Source organism: Echiichthys vipera (genome assembly GCF_963691815.1).
Source record: "Echiichthys vipera genome assembly, chromosome: 17".
Classification (NCBI taxonomy): domain Eukaryota; kingdom Metazoa; phylum Chordata; class Actinopteri; order Perciformes; family Trachinidae; genus Echiichthys; species Echiichthys vipera.
Window position 1 is genome coordinate 11,600,907 of NC_139842.1, and position 15,881 is coordinate 11,616,787.

Genomic DNA, 15,881 nt, shown 5'->3' on the forward strand with positions numbered 1-15,881 from the left:
AAATGAACCCTCCCCCATAAAATACCCTAAATTCTACAAAACCAGATGTTACTGCGCATGTGCCACACCCCAAGCTTTTTTCTTGGTGTCCCAGCGTCCTTCAATTAGCCTTGCACAAAGACAGGCTGACGCGTAATGCTTAACCTACGGCAAGCCTTAAAGGACAAACAGCAAACGCAAAAATCTAAAATCTATGTATTGAGACGTTTATCAGGGCTAAACAATCAAACTAACACATCCCTCACACACCATAGTGTATCTTTGTGTTTTCAAGGAATGCCCAAATAACCAGTTTATCAGTGTTTTAACTGTGTTCCCAATCTACTCCCCCACACTTGATTGGTGGAGCCTGAGGAGGTTAAAGGTGACGCGGAGACGCACGCGGAACTAAACAGAACTAAACTTTTCTGGTTTACGTGAATGTGATAAGGCTATATCTGGTGTTGTTATGTTACTCAGGTCACTAGTAGGGAGTGCCTGCACTCTACTTGGAGCTGCTACAGCCTTCAAATTTGGTACGTCCCGACGATTTTTCTGTCAACACACATCTAACACAGACGTGTGGTTACATGAATGTTAAATAGTTACGGGATTGCTAACATGTTTTTGTTTTGTTGTGTCTAAAGAGGAGGGCTGCGTCATGACCACAGCTGGTTCTGTCTGCACCTTATTACATAACCACCCAGTTAACATTTGAATTAGATCAGTGCTGTGGCAGCTCGCTCAGTTACACACAAATATGAGGCTTTTTTTTCAAGTTAGCATTGAAGCCAACGTTGTTTACGTTGTAGTATAACCAGCAGTTATAACATTTAATAGCTAGACTGGATAAGTATTGCAGATATTGTAGTGTAATATTGTAGTGTAGTTCAATTCTTCCTACTAAAAAATAGCATTCCAGATATCCACAATGACTTTGTTATTAGTTTAAATGGAGTCCCTTTGCCATTCATGTGTATTGGGCTTTTAACTGTAGATATCCACAATTACATTTTAGATATGTAGAATGAACTTTCTGGATATCTGAATGTAATTCTTACCAGGGAAAACTCCCATTTCAGATATCTATAATCCAATTGTCGCTAGTCATAATTTTAATTTCAGATATCCCAAATTAAAAAAAATACATTCTTGATATCCACAATGCAATTTATTATTTTATCTAAAATTAATTCTGACAAGTAAAAATGTCATCATGGATATGTGCAACTGCAATTTTTCTAGTAATAATTACATTACAGATATCCAGAATGATCATTCTAGATATCTAAAAGGTCATTTTAGATAGGAAGAGTCATTGTGGATATCTGAAATGTTCTTTTTGACTAGAAATAATTAAATTACACATATCTATAATAGCTGTTGATATGTTGTGACTTATGCTCTTGTTGGGATTTATGATGTTGTTTTGTTGTGACTTATGTTGGTGATATTGCTGTGATCATTGTGTCCTTTCAGTAACTATGTCAGGTGCTAACCTATTTATTTGTTGTTGTAGTGTGTTGTACTGTGCCTTGTCTTCAGTATCAACTGCCCTGTTGATGTATGTTGTTGTGTGTGGTCGTGGCAAATTAATTTCAAATCAAATCTAATCAAATCATACAATACATATCCAGTCTAGCTATTGAATGTTAAAACAGCTTGCCATAAGTTCCTTGTGTTAGTGGCTGCATAACAGTATTTTATAAGAATAAGAGGATTTTTTTAACAGAGTGTCCTTGTGTTTATCTATCAAATATTGACTTGTATGTTCTCATGAAGCACCTGTGGAAGTCCGGGCCCAGGCAGCTGCCCTCCTTCACAGCGCAGTGAGGAAATCGTCTCTGGTGGAACAAGCAAATATGAGGATTGAACTTCTCCCAGCACTCAGTGACAATTACATGTACCTCCTGATAGACGTGGACTCTCGCGAAGCAGCTATTGTTGACCCTGTGGAGCCAATAAAGGTCTGTACTTTTAAGGTACTCTAAAGGTATTTCAATTATATGCTGTACTACTCTACTACTACATGGGTTGTTATCACAGTATACATACTGTAGTATGGCAAATACCTTCATATTATCTCACAATATATATCACCCCATCTTTTGATGTGATGTTATAGATTAACCTAAAATGATATAAAGTAGTTTAAATTAGCTCCACCTTTACCAGCAGCCATATTAAATTGCAGCTAGCTGTCACTGCATTCATAATAATCCAATATTTAGATAATGTTATAGCACACTAAAAGGAGCTGTTTTGTATATAAAGAACTTTTTATATGTTAAGTGCAATCTGCTAATGGTATTTCTCTACTTTTTACGTAAAGGTCTGTAAAAAGTGAGATTTCCATATATGTATATATTCAGACAGACAGTATGAGGAAAATAATTTTTTTAATCATTAAAGCATGTAAACATGTTCTCGTAGAAACCCAAAATAGAAGTATGAGCTTGAAATTAACCATAATATGTCCCCTTTAATTAAGATTTTGAATGCATGATTGCAAATCAATCTAAGTATTGCATTGATTATTATTTTTTTGCATTGCTACTTATACTTAAGCAAAGGCTTAAGTAAATTATATTAAATTAGGGATTCTACTAATGGCTATTTTCAGTATACTGTATATTAATTTTTACAATTCTTTGGTCTGTAAAATGTTAAAAAATAATAACAAATTTTGCATGTGCATTTTTACTTCTTCACTCTGAAACTCAAAAAGATTTAATTTGTAATGAGTTAAAACAGAAAACTTCACCTATAAGAAGCCGACACATGTCCTGCACTTTTGCTTGATAAATGTTTTAATCAATTATCAAAATTATTGTTGATTTTGATGGATTAATCATTGACGCACTACCGCAGTCTGACCTTTTCATGCTTTCAACAGGTTGTGGAAGCTGTCAGAAAACATGGCGTAAAACTCACAACAATTTTGACCACTCATCACCACTGGTAAGCTACAGGTTAAATTAATGTTTTATTTTAAACGCTGTCTACTCTTTGTTTGCTATATCCATGAGTGCATCAACTCTTAAGCTAACCAGACAAAAGAAATGCCAGAACGCTGAGAAACTATTAGACCTGCACGAAACTCACCTTCTGCTGAAGAGTAGTAACTAAACACTGATCCCCTTCTCTGCTCAGGGATCATGCTAGTGGAAATGAGAAGATGGTAAAGCTAATGCCAGGACTGAGGGTCTATGGAGGCGATGACAGAGTTGATGCTATTACAAATAAAGTGAAGCATTCCAACAATTTCAAAGTAAGATTATCAAACTTGTCTATCACACAATGCAAATATAGGCCTCAAATGACTGCTGTGTGCTCACTGGTGTCGTTCTTTCAGGTTGGATCACTCAATGTCAAATGCCTGTTTACACCATGTCACACAACTGGTCACATCTGCTACTATGTGACTAAAGAAAACAGCACCGAGCCACCAGCTGTTTTCACAGGTATGTCTAATCACATAAGATCAGATGAACTGCATAAATAGATACTAATTGATACCGGAGACAATGAGGTCTCTGACCAAAAAAAAAAATCCATCAGGCTTGACCAAACAGTATTGATGCAACCTCTGTAACAAGTCAACACTTTGTCATGTGTGCTTTAATGTCTTAAGGACACTCTTTTTTTTTTATCATGCAGGAGACACACTGTTCATGGCAGGTTGTGGTAAATTCTTTGAGGGTACAGCAGAGCAAATGCACAAAGCCTTGATAGAAATTCTGGGACGCCTGCCTCCTGAAACGGTAAATATATGTGATCCATGTGTAATGTCAGTGTAGAGGGTATTATTGAAAGTCTCAACGCCACGCTACAGAGATTAAAGGGATAGTTCTGCTTCTGTGAGGTGGGGTTGTATGAGGCACTTATTAATAGTCAGTGTATAACCCCAGTTTGGAGAAGCAGTCAGGAGAACTTACAACCATGTTCTAAGCATTAAAAACTGCTTCAGATATGTGATATATGTTCCATTCTGGGTGTTGAAAATGCTCTGATAAAGTATACTATACATAAGCTGTATAACAGACTGACTAACCATGGTGCGTTTGTGTTTTAAGCGTGTTTACTGCGGTCACGAATACACCGTTAGCAATCTGAAATTTGCACGTCACGTGGAACCAGACAATGAAGTAATTCAGAAGAAGCTAGCATGGGCTAAGGTATGTGACTGATGTGTCAGAGCCAAGCACAGCATTTGTCTCGATCAGATGAACGATCTTTGAAACCGCTGAAAACTAAACATCTTTGTGTCTGCGTGTTTTCTTTCTGTAGGAGAAATGCAGCAATGGAGAACCTACCATCCCGTCCACTTTGGCAGATGAATTCACATTCAACCCCTTTATGAGAGTGAAGTATGTAGAGCCTGATTCAATTATGATTTAGAATTTATTTATTAACAACTAACGTATGTGCCTGTGTAGTTTGTATAAAGCTAATTACAGTTCTTTGACGTTTCATTCAGAGAGAAGTCTGTGCAAGACCACGTCAAGCAGACAAATCCGATTGAAACCATGAGAAGTCTCAGGAAAGAAAAAGATGGTTTCCGGGTGCCCAAGGAGTGAAGGCCAGCCTGCTCTCATGCTGACTTTTTCTTAACTGCTTACAAAACAGCAAGCTCAATAGTATACTACAGAAAATATCTGCATTTCATTTTCAAAGCCATTATAAATAGATCTATTACATTCACTCTGAGTCAAGGCCCATATTTTTAAATCACTACATTCAGCACTAATGTGGCTGTTAAATAGTTTTAGTTGTGTTTGGTTTGTGCGGATGATAATGGTGCGACCGTTTTATGGAATACATAGCCATTATTTGAATGCTTTAAGTGAGAAATAAGTTTGTTAATTTGTAAATCTGAATTTTAATGTCTATTTAGTATCATGTTGTAATATATCAGTGTACAAATTCATGAAGACAGGGAGCTGTTTAAGGAACAGTGGAATGTGTGTACAATTTCTGTAATTGATAAAATAATTTCTTTGTCTTTAAAGGCTTCAGGTCTTTATTGTGGAATATTGCCTTGTGGCATTTATTTTCATATTTGCTTGGAAGCTGTTAGTTTGATTGTTTATTAATGTGACTTTTTGTGCAAGTGCTTTTTATTTCTTCCTTTGTTTAAAACATTTTTTGAGCAAAGCATTGTCTGCTAATTGGTATGTCAACATAAAATGTTAGATACACTGAATGCTCTTTTGCATGTAAAGTACAATCTTACAAATAATTTTGCATGATGTTCTTTGGGGAAAAGCAACATTATTTAAGTCAGTAAAAAAAAAAATCTTGCATTCAAATTGAACTTTAAGTAAAACGACTTCTTTTTTATTATTGTTAGGATAGATTATATATATAATATTGGATTACTACACAAGCATTAACATGTAATCACTACAATACATCGTGTGCGTTTCATAGGGCCTTCAACTACTTTATACACTTGGCATAGTTTTTTTATATATTATTTTTATTTAAAAAAATGTTGTCTGCAAAGTAACTATGATTAAATGTCACTCAATGTCAAAATGTAGTGGAATAAAAAAGTACAAGATAAACTAAACTAGTACTATTAAAGTATCTCAGAATTGTAATGTAAGTGTTACATTCTATTGAATATATATATATATATATATATACTTTACAATATCTCATTTATATCTTATTTTTAACATCACAGATTGAAATACAATGTTGAATGTTTCCGGCTCGATTAAAATGTCTTGGATTTGACGTGACTCGATGATGTCGCGATAGCTTCCCTCTCAGTCTGAATACTTCAGTCTGGAGAATAATAATTTAAAAGCACCACAGCCGGACAAGGATAAAACAACCTCCTCGCATCGGTTAAACTGAGCTAACCGTGTTTTATCGGCTTGTGTAGTTTGTTGAATTTCCCATTATTGTTAAAGCTGTAAACAAAGGTCCAGTTTCATGACACACCAGCAGACCCAGAGGTCGTTTTAACGCAGGTCCTGCTGACAAAAGTGCACAGTAGAATGCTTTTATTAGCTTATTTAATGCTTACAATAACAGCTGCATTTTCAAAGTACTCTAATACAGTCTAATAAAACTCCTGGAGTGTGGTGCGCATGCGTCTGAGGGTGCCATGAAGGTAAAGGTGATTTCCATCCTGGAGGACAACTACATGTACCTGGTGACTGAGGAGCAGAGTAAACAGGCCATAGCCGTGGACCCTGCTGTACCGCACCGGGTGAGACACAGATAGCTGGTTCATGTGAGTGACTGTCATTTATGTCTCGTTTTCCTAAAGCCCAAAGTGATGTCATCAAACTGCATGTTTTGCACAGGAAACAAAACAATGAAACTTAAATAAAACATAAAACAAACAAAAATATGAAATAATAACTTTATTTGTATAGCACCTTTTAATGCATGAAATGCAGCCCAAAGTGCTGTACAACAAAGAAATGACATGCACCAACTGCTTCACATTAAAAAGACACAGACTGGACATAAAAACTGGAATATACGTATATGTGTGCCAAATTATGAAGATAAGATAAAAGATAAATCCATAGGGGAAAAAAGTAAAACAAGCTAACAATAAAATACATCTTCACATGAATAAGAGCCACTTAAAAATACCATAAAAAGTCTAAAGATTAAATATAGATAATAGAATTAAAATTCAGTTAAAATTGGGTAAAAATGACCAGGGTTAGTTTAAAGCTACAGTTAAGAGATAAGTTTTAAGCTTACTACTAAAAATGTTTTGAGCTGGAAAACACAGGAAACGCATACTGTAAGCATCATATAGAGACAAAAACAAACTAACTAATGTTAGATTATTTTAATTATTGACTACTCTACTACTCTGTTTTCTCGATTTGGTTAATTTTTAAAAATGAGATTTCCTAAAGCCCAAAGTGATGTCATCCAATTGCTTGATTTGCACAGGTAACGCAGGTTACAATGAAGCGTAAATAAAACAAACAGAAATATAAGACACATACTGTAAGCCTGTGAATGTTCTCATTCGTCCAGGTCATCGTTATCCTCAAAGCAATTTCAGTCAAAAGCAACTGGACTGGTTGTTTGTCTAGGAAGACGTTTCACCTCTCATCCAAGAGGCTTCATCAGTTCATGAACGCATCTGACCAGGCTGGGACTGACATACTATAAGCATAACATAGACATAAACAAGCTGACTAATGTTAGATCATTTTATTTATTGACTTCTACTCAATTTTCTCAATTTGGTTTATAAAATAATAAAAAAAATCAATTTAAATTTCCTAAAGCCCAAAGTGATTTCATCAAATTGCTTGTTTTGTCCAACCTACAAGTCCTCGCAATATAGAATCTGGAATAAGGGGATGATTAATAAATTATCAAAATAAATATTCATTCATCATTTTCATGTATAATTACATATATATATATATATATATATAAAGTTATGCTAACAGTTAACATCTGTTTGGTTTTTTTCTTCAAGCTACTCAAGATCGTGAAGAGAGAGGGCTTGTTCCTGATCGCCGTCCTAACCACACACCATCACTGGTAAGGCTGTTTGGTACAAGAGAGTCACAGAACACCCAAACAAAAACCTGCTAAAGTGATAATTCACTAACCTGTTGTCACTGACTCATGGTCCCCATGCTCGGGGGAATGAGACTCTGCTTAAGGACGTGGCTGGGCTGAGGGTGTACGGGGGAGACGATCGGATCGGGGGTCTAACAGATAAAGTCACACACGCCCGGGAACTCAAGGTGCTCGACAGGAAAAATGTCTCCAGTTATGCTTTCAACATGTTAATGACACAAAAGTACAGTTGCTCTTGTTGTGTCTCAACCATTGTCTTTTCTTTTCTCCATTTGCAGTTTAACTCCATCAATGTGAAGTGCCTCTTCACTCCCTGCCACACCTCTGGCCATGTGTGTTACTTTGTTTGGGAGGATTGAGTGCACTGACGCCCCTGCTGTGTTCACAGGTCCGTCTGTAAACATAAAGAGCTGGGGAACTAGTTGAAACCAAGAAGTACATTTCTGAACACAACTCACACCTGTACGCTACACTCACTGTCACGTCACGTGGCATCAGTTGTATATGTAATAACTTCATTTTGATTGGCGAGAGATATAAATCCTTGTTGACCAGCACATTGTCCATTGTTCTTGTTGTGTGGGATGACAATGGTGAACCACTGCCCTCTGTCCTTTGTATTCGTTGTCAGGGGGTAAATTGTTTATCGGTGGATGCGGGCGTTTTTTTGAGGGAACAGCAGAACAGATGTACCACAATCTCACCCAGGTGCTGGGCTCCTTACCTCAAGACACTGTAAGTGGAATGAAAAGTTATTTATTGGGGTTGTGTGCGGCCCTCAAGGGGGTAAACGACAACTAACATGACCTCAGATGAGAAGAGCTGGTGTAAGACTGAGTCACAGTGAATAAACGCACGTACAATGAGGGCATTGAGCGCAGCCCAGCTCTCTTTTCTGCCTTCATTGTACAAAACCTTTCTAAAATGTAACGAAGGCCAAACTCTCCTGCTGCGTGTGCGCAGGTTCATCAGGAATCCTGAGTTTAAATCATGCTTTGTTCATCTTCAGGTGTTCTGTGGACATGAGTACACCATTAAGAACCTGAAGTTTGCCATGCTGGTGGAGCCGGAGAATGAAAAGGTTAAAGAGATGCTGAGCTGGGCCAGGGTGAGCAATACTAAAAATTGCTTTAAGAATAGAGCCTGCAATATTCTCTGTTTTTGTTATTGTCAAAAAAAGACAAAAACCAAAACAGCACATGAGTCTGTCTCGTAATACTGTACTTTCTGTCTGGTAACTTTGCAACTGCTAGTGCATTTCACTTAACTATTTTACTATTTTCAGTTTGGATATACTGTAAATATACTGTACAATTGCTCTCTTGCTTACTTTTGCAGATGCACTCTACACAATTGATTTACCGTAAAATACAATTTGAGTAAATATGTGTATGATTTAGACCTTAAATACAGTATTTTGGAACAGGAGTCTGATATAACTTGTACAAAAAAAGTAGAAAAAACATGCAGTGTACATCACTATGAATGTTTGAGTAAATCCTCATTTTTGCAAGAGCTTATAATTGTACATCAGAGTCAAGATTATTCTGTAAGACATCAGTCTGAATCCTTGTTTTGTTGGGCATTTTTCCCACATATTTAACAAAAGGGTACAATTAAATAAAGTCTTTATTTTTCAATATATATATATATATATAATCATGAAGTTAAATAAACAAGGAATGATTATACTGTGTTGGCGTTATTTCATCTCACATTTTTAACAGATGCCATACAAACAAATTCTTCACTATACATTTAAAAGGAAAATCAGCAGTTTAAGGGCAAATGATCAGACCATACACATCTTTTAGCTCGGCTTCAGCGTTGTGTCTATTGCCTACGCCTATGTCTTCCACTTTCTCAGGCACATTACTTTTAGACAAGAAGAAATGTGGTTTAAAAGGTTGTTGGCATACATCAAACCAGCTAATATTTGAATTTTGCCCATGACGCGTCTCTCTGAAGAGAGATTGAAATAGTCACATAGAGTTGGACGGTTCTGAAGTCTTTCTTTTCTCTGCCAATCAGGAATTGTAGCAAACGCTTTCTTCACCACTTCATGGTGAGTCCGTTTGTCATCTTCTCTATAGTGTGGTAGTGTGTGTGCAGCAGCTCTTTGGCTCTCTCCTCTCCTACACTGTGGAGCCAGGACTGGTACAGCTCAGCCACACGGGTGTCATCTTCTGGCAATAGGGGGCGCTCTGCCTTGTAGAGCTCCTCAACCTTCTCGAGAAGCTCCTTTGGGTTCTGACCAGGTTTGGACTTCAGCTGTCCACCACCATTTAGACAGCCTGAATATTAACAAGAGGTGAGGAGAAAAGAGCTGAATTTATCCAATTAGTGAAGCAGTGCTTGTGAGACTACTGTGCAAGTTGTGCTTGTCAGTTACCCATCTGATTTCCCCTGATGTGTTGAAACACGGTATTTTATAGCTTCCATGTGCACATATATGTATCAAGCATCCCGTGCTCATGACTAGCTTAACACTCTGTGAAGCCAGTTTACATGAAAACACATGGTAGTGGGAAACACTTTCTGGTTTGGAAAATAAATGCTTTATTAATGGAGCAAAAGTACAATGGCACACATAAAGGAAAAGTTAACTTCACTTTACCTGATGGACAGGCCATTACTTCAACAAAGTGGTAAGGCGACTTCCCCCTCTTGAGTTTCTGGACCAGGTTCTGGATGTTGCGGAAGCCGTATGTGGAAGCAAAGGACAACAAGACAACTCCATCTTTCTCTAGAGTCACTTCCTGGAAGTCTTTATTCCTGTGGCAGAGTGTTTGAGGTGGGGGAACAGGGTTTGTTAGTAAGCTAGTTTTATATTAAGCCTGAAAATGTAAAGCCTCTAGAACAAAATCAATGAGCTTACAAGTATTATCTACAAAAAAGCTATTCTGGGAAACAATTCTTCTGCCACCTCAGAAAGTATTAGGTACTCTACAAACTAATAACACTAGAACTGGCACTCAGTGCAAACTCTTCCACATGACTCCACTGCGAGGGAAAATTCCCAAATTAGGTGTTGTCGATATTTCTCTCCTCACAGTGCACTTGCACTTGTTTGATTGGCGTTCCCTTGTGTTTTAACAGGGCTCCTGGAAATATTATCCTCCTGATCCACACTTCACTTCCTAATAGTTCCACGATTGCAGTGTTTTTTAAACCATTCATTTTACCCTCACATACCATCTTGCCATCACAGTTCAGCTAATCATGGACATATGTGCGAGCTACGTTCATGACCACATGAATGTAGCAGGCTGATGTTGAAACAAAAGTATTACAGGAAAGGCTAAATGTATTTTAAATCCTGTCGGAAACACTCCGTTTTAGCACCTGTCTCTTTTAGCCCCCTCCTGAAAAAGCCCAGTCTGCTCTCATTGGTCAATGTTTCTTCCACATCTGTACTCTTTGCGTCTCTGTATCATTATTGCAGCCGGGGAGTGACTGTAATGGCACTGTAGTTCCTTTAATGTGACATCACAACTTCACGGAAGTCCTGGCGGCTCGTTTAAAGACTACCTTTCTAAATACGGACTATGTGCATTTCTCTGTAGATTGAGCGTTTTTATACTTTCACAGTATTTATATAGCACCTCGACCTGCTTTAAAATCAAAAAACAACATCTCACTTTTTACAAAATGGTACCTTTAAAGCTGTTGCGACAGACTCACCTGAGGGTCTTATAGGTAAGCTCCTTCACTTCCTCTCCAAACAGATGCTTGGCAGCATAGGTGAACACATGATGGAGGTAGCCCCCTGACCCGCTCCCAGAATGGTTTAGGAAATCTCCCCCACTCACACTGCTGAACCTGGGTATGTAGAATAATATGGAGTGTGTGAGTTCATCTATTCTTCTGCTTTGGCTAACAAAAACAAAATGTCAGAACTTACATTGTATCTAGGGCTGCAGGTTCCACATCATTTAGAGACAGATTTTTCTCCTCCAGCATTTTCTGAACCTCCCCTATACCAGACATGAGAAATGTATAAATGAGAACACGTTCTACATTCATATAGACAAAGAGCATCATAAGAGTAGATACTGCACCAGATGTGATGACACAGTCTACTTCTCGAGTCTCAGCTTCGTCCAGGTAGAAGTCTGCCCTTGATGCCTCAAGTTTCTTGTCAAAGCAGGGCATTACTGCCACATGGTAGATCTGCTGTGGACTTAGCCCCTGACAACACACATAATACACAGCTCAATCGCAACCCGTTATTCTTTAAACAATACACCTCAATTCATGAGGTGAAGCACACTGTTCGACTGCAATATCTGATGTGTGTCCCTGTACCTGTTGTTCAGCAAAATAGCCTTTAACCAGAGAGCCCATCATCGCCTGTGGGGAGCGAGTGGTACTAATGTATGGAAGAATAAACTGCCCGTGGGTCTTCTCTGCATAGCAAATCCAGCCTGAGCAAAACACATACGCAATATAACATGTCTTTGAGCAAACACGAAAATTGTAAGAAATGTAATTATTGTTACACTACAGTGACGGATGCTTCCTAAAGCATAAGTTATGTGGTCTACCAAGAATATGAAGAATGTTTCTCCCTTAACACAGCTACATACAAAATAATGACGTTTAATTCTACTTTTATATTATGTATCCAACATTAAACAAACAGGGTTTTAAATGGAATACCTGGACAGGCCGATGTCAGCATGGGAAGTGCCTTGCTGTCCTGCTCCTTCCTCTGGAAACGCTCCACGAACTCTCTCTGGCTCTCCAGAAGGCTGAACGTCCGACTAAAGCTTGTTTCAAACACATGATGAACCCCTGCAATAATGGTAATCATTTTCAGAAGGGACTATGTTTGTCCAAATCAACCTCTCATTTCCAGTTCCTGTTAGTTGTAGGATTTGAATAGAACAGAAAAGAGTAATATTTGCGCTCACCAAGGCCTTTGAAGAAAGTGGTAAGCCTCCTGCCTGCCTCACTACTGCTGAGGTCAAAGTGTGCTGCGAGGGAGGCTCTGGCCTGCGGTGACACAGACACCACAACCACCTTCTGCTCTGTTGCACCTGCCTGTTGACGAAGTCCAAATGAGGCATACAGTCAGTAAAAACCCAAAAGTGTTCCTATAAAAATCAAAAGGCTGCAAAAGCAATCATAAGCAGACACATACTACACAAGCATTGAAAAAAATACATCCATCTCTACCTTGTTGCTGCGCAGCACTTTAAAGAGCTCCTCGTGGCTCTGCTGCGTGATGAGGACACTCTCAGCTGAGGTGATACAGCCGCTGCAGGCCAAACAGTCATTCAGTGTGATCTTTGCTTTCCCTAGCTTCTGCTTCCCACCATCCTGCAAACACAAGCCAAATAAATTCAAGGTCAACTGTGGTGCAATACTATTATTTGTACTAGTTTACTTCATGCACAGGTTTTGATTAAGCCTCAATACCCACCTGGTTGACTTGGACATAACTGCCATCATCTTCAATTTGAATTTTGGCCACAGATATACCTTGTTTCTTCTCTACTTTAATAGGCTTGACACATTCCTGCAAAATAAAAACCACACATGTAAATCAAACTGCAAAATACTTGTATTCAATTATTTTCTAATGAACTTTATGAACAAGATAAACACTGCAGTTTATAACAGCACCCAAATGAACCTGACATAACTGAGTAAGAACAACAAAAGGATCGGGAATAATTAAGTAAAGAAATATAATACAAAGAAAAAGCATTATTTGAGGTCAACACTAAGGAGTTTAGATAGACAAACGTTTCAAACAAGATTCAAGAGTAATTTCACTTTTTTTCTTCATAAAGATCACAGGAAATTACTAAATTCATCTCAATAAGTAGAAATGAGACTTCAAAAATTGATCAGCAACATCACTTAGTGCAGGGGTCTTTTTAGGCCAAAGACCCCTTAGCTAAAAGAACGACGAAGCCGGGACCCTCTACTAAAAATATTGTATTAAATTTAGTTGCATATTAAATTGGGCCTAACAGCTAAGGTTACCTAAAGCATATACACACAGCTTTTTAAGGTACACACAATACTACGATATAACAATGATTATTATTGTCATATTCATTGTTTTCACATCATATTTTAATGTTAAACATACATTTTGTAAGGGCACAATTAAGACAGTAAGCCTATCACCAAAGTTGTTTACTAGTATTTATTTATCTTTTCACAAATAATACGTTAATGTATATTTACAAACATTTTTTTGAAAGAAAAAAAAAGGAAAGATTATCATTTTGGCGGACCCCTGCAGTAACCCCCTGTTGAAGATCTCTGCTTAAGGCAGGTGATACATCTGAATAATCTAAACTGGCCAAACACTAGGTCTTCAGCTATAAAGGGCCCTTAATTTGACTATTTTGGCAATAACTCAAGCTGCAGTAACGCTTTTTATCCATTTAAATAAAGTAGCGTATCTATACATTTACTAAAACCAAGCTATTACCTATTAACAAACCCTACTAGTTCACCCTTAGCATTGATCACATTAGCAGCAAGCTAACTGCTTAGCACGCAGCTGGTGTTTTTAGCGACCAGTAACAGTTAAACGCATGAGTCAACACTGGTTTAACCGCAAGCTTTTGTCAAGAAGGGTTCATGGTTGGTTTATAACATGTTATAATAGTTAAACTACCTGAGAGGGGGTGATAAAATCATCAAGGTCTGTCAACTGCAACACACCGCTGAAGTGAGACGCCATATTTGCTGCCGTAAAGCGTTTGTTGTTTAGTTTTGTGTCGTGAATAACCTTGATTCTACTCCAGCAGCCAAATGCAGTGAGATAAACAGATAAACCTCACTATCAACCAGATGTTGCTGGCCTTAACTGTCATCCTCTACAGTATGGATATAATTATCTTGTATATCTTCATCTTGTAAGTTTCAAACGTACTGTAAGCCTATAAAAAGGGGAATATACAGGCAACAAGTAATGTTCATCTAAAATAAATAGGTAGAAACTGTCACGCCCTGGAGAAAGAGAAGTCAATAGCGTTGTCTTTATATAATACATTTAAAAATATATATTCACAGCTTTATGCATATTGAGATTTGAATTAAGAAAGGTGTAGCAGATTATTCTTCACATGCACAGTGGTTTTTGAGGCCCTTGATAATGTGGGCCACATATCTTCCTCTGTTGTTAATAAAGGCTTGAATAGATTTATGGAAAACTTGGTTTTGTATATGTTTTTTAATAAAGCATCTCCATATTGTGCCATCCAGCTTCTGTATACAGCTGCCCATGCAGATAATATTGAGTCAAAAATATTGAATACATTCTGAATAATTGTATATTTATCACATAAATATTTATAACCAAGAATGAAGACTTCTCTGTTTGCTGCTGCCTTTAACAAAACAATTTGTTAACTGTTTATACTGCAATGTAACTTCCTTTGATATTCTTGTTTTTTAATTTAAAATTATTTTATTTGCTTGTTTGTGTTTTTTATTGTTTATTAATTCTTTCATCTCAATGTCATTTTATATCTAAATGTCGAGTGTTTCTTTCCAATGCCTAGCATTTTGAATTACCTTATTGTTGAAAGGTGCTATAGAAATAAACTTGCCTTGGCTTACATAAGGGTCATGGATGTGATTCCTATTTTTTGTATCTATAAGGTTTAATTAAATGCTAAAATGTTCCCAGTTTAAAAAACGATGACCTTAACCTTACAAATGACTTGTTTACATTCTTTTTTAGAGACTGTTTTCTAAAGTTTTTGGTTTTAATCAATTTTGTGAGAATATTTGGAATATTTGTAACAGTCAAAACTTTGTACCAAAAAATGTAACTTTCTTAAACCGGGTGCATTTCTAAATAATATATCCTATAAACTACTGTGGCATAACCCTAAATTAGAGGTTATTATAAACATTTAAAATATTATTAAAATATTTTTTGTATTTATTTGAATAATTTGGGGAACCTTTTATCCAAGCTAATTTCCCTGAATGTCATGTGGTGTAACCCACATTCAAGGGGCCATTTTAAACAACTATTTAGAAAACAGAAAATAGTTTTTTTTCCCAGGACATCTATCACTTGATACTGCAAGAACAATTATTTTATCATTGTTAGTTATTATTGGTAATATTTATCATTCTTCTGTGGTTACACCATTTGACATTTTTAGGTCCTACCTTGTGTGTGTGTATATATATATATGTATATATATACACACACATGTATATATGTAATATAAATAAGTATAATATAAATAGATATCAAAGCATGTTTTCTTGTTGTGAAGAGAAAAGACGTACGCACGCTCCCTTTTGTTGTTATGACTACGAGGTCGTAAATCCGC

The 15,881-nt window shown here is 37.1% G+C and overlaps 2 protein-coding genes and 1 pseudogene across 4 annotated transcripts; 2 read left to right on the top strand and 1 right to left on the bottom strand.

The window, feature by feature from the left end:
• The first annotated feature begins 380 nt into the window (after positions 1-380).
• On the top strand, positions 381-4,990 carry LOC310959538 (hydroxyacylglutathione hydrolase, mitochondrial-like). The gene is made up of 9 exons (XM_083930915.1): positions 381-515; positions 1,762-1,946; positions 2,876-2,940; positions 3,133-3,250; positions 3,335-3,443; positions 3,640-3,743; positions 4,056-4,157; positions 4,270-4,349; positions 4,460-4,990. Exons 1-9 carry the CDS (start codon positions 449-451, stop codon positions 4,557-4,559), a joined length of 930 nt encoding a protein of 309 aa, XP_083787041.1. The 5' UTR covers positions 381-448; the 3' UTR covers positions 4,560-4,990.
• Positions 4,991-5,909: 919 nt separating this feature from the next.
• LOC310959788 (hydroxyacylglutathione hydrolase-like protein) lies at positions 5,910-8,940 on the top strand (annotated as a pseudogene). The gene is made up of 6 exons (XR_014593856.1): positions 5,910-6,205; positions 7,454-7,518; positions 7,610-7,727; positions 7,839-7,948; positions 8,192-8,295; positions 8,411-8,940. The product of XR_014593856.1 is annotated as a hydroxyacylglutathione hydrolase-like protein (transcript).
• A 354-nt stretch (positions 8,941-9,294) lies between these two features.
• narfl (nuclear prelamin A recognition factor-like) lies at positions 9,295-14,269 on the bottom strand (the record flags this gene model as incomplete). Of its 2 annotated transcripts, XM_083931081.1 has the most annotated exons (11): positions 9,295-9,854; positions 10,178-10,335; positions 11,245-11,382; positions 11,465-11,537; positions 11,622-11,751; positions 11,869-11,987; positions 12,223-12,357; positions 12,477-12,606; positions 12,742-12,885; positions 12,989-13,084; positions 14,204-14,269. In XM_083931081.1, the coding sequence occupies 11 exons, from the start codon at positions 14,267-14,269 to the stop codon at positions 9,613-9,615; spliced, it is 1,431 nt and encodes a 476-aa protein (XP_083787207.1). In that variant the 3' UTR covers positions 9,295-9,612. The 2 variants fall into 2 exon arrangements, with proteins under 2 accessions (XP_083787207.1, XP_083787206.1); XM_083931080.1 differs by having other exon boundaries at positions 11,465-11,751.
• Between the last annotated feature and the right edge of the window lie 1,612 nt (positions 14,270-15,881).

Coding starts and splice junctions, on each gene's coding strand:
- LOC310959538 (XM_083930915.1), top strand. CDS start 449: ATGTTACTCAGGTCACTAGTAGGGAGTGCCTGCACTCTACTTGGAGCT. Junction 4,158..4,269: donor AGAAGCTAGCATGGGCTAAG/GTATGTGACTGA, acceptor TTCTTTCTGTAG/GAGAAATGCAGCAATGGAGA. Junction 4,350..4,459: donor AACCCCTTTATGAGAGTGAA/GTATGTAGAGCC, acceptor CGTTTCATTCAG/AGAGAAGTCTGTGCAAGACC.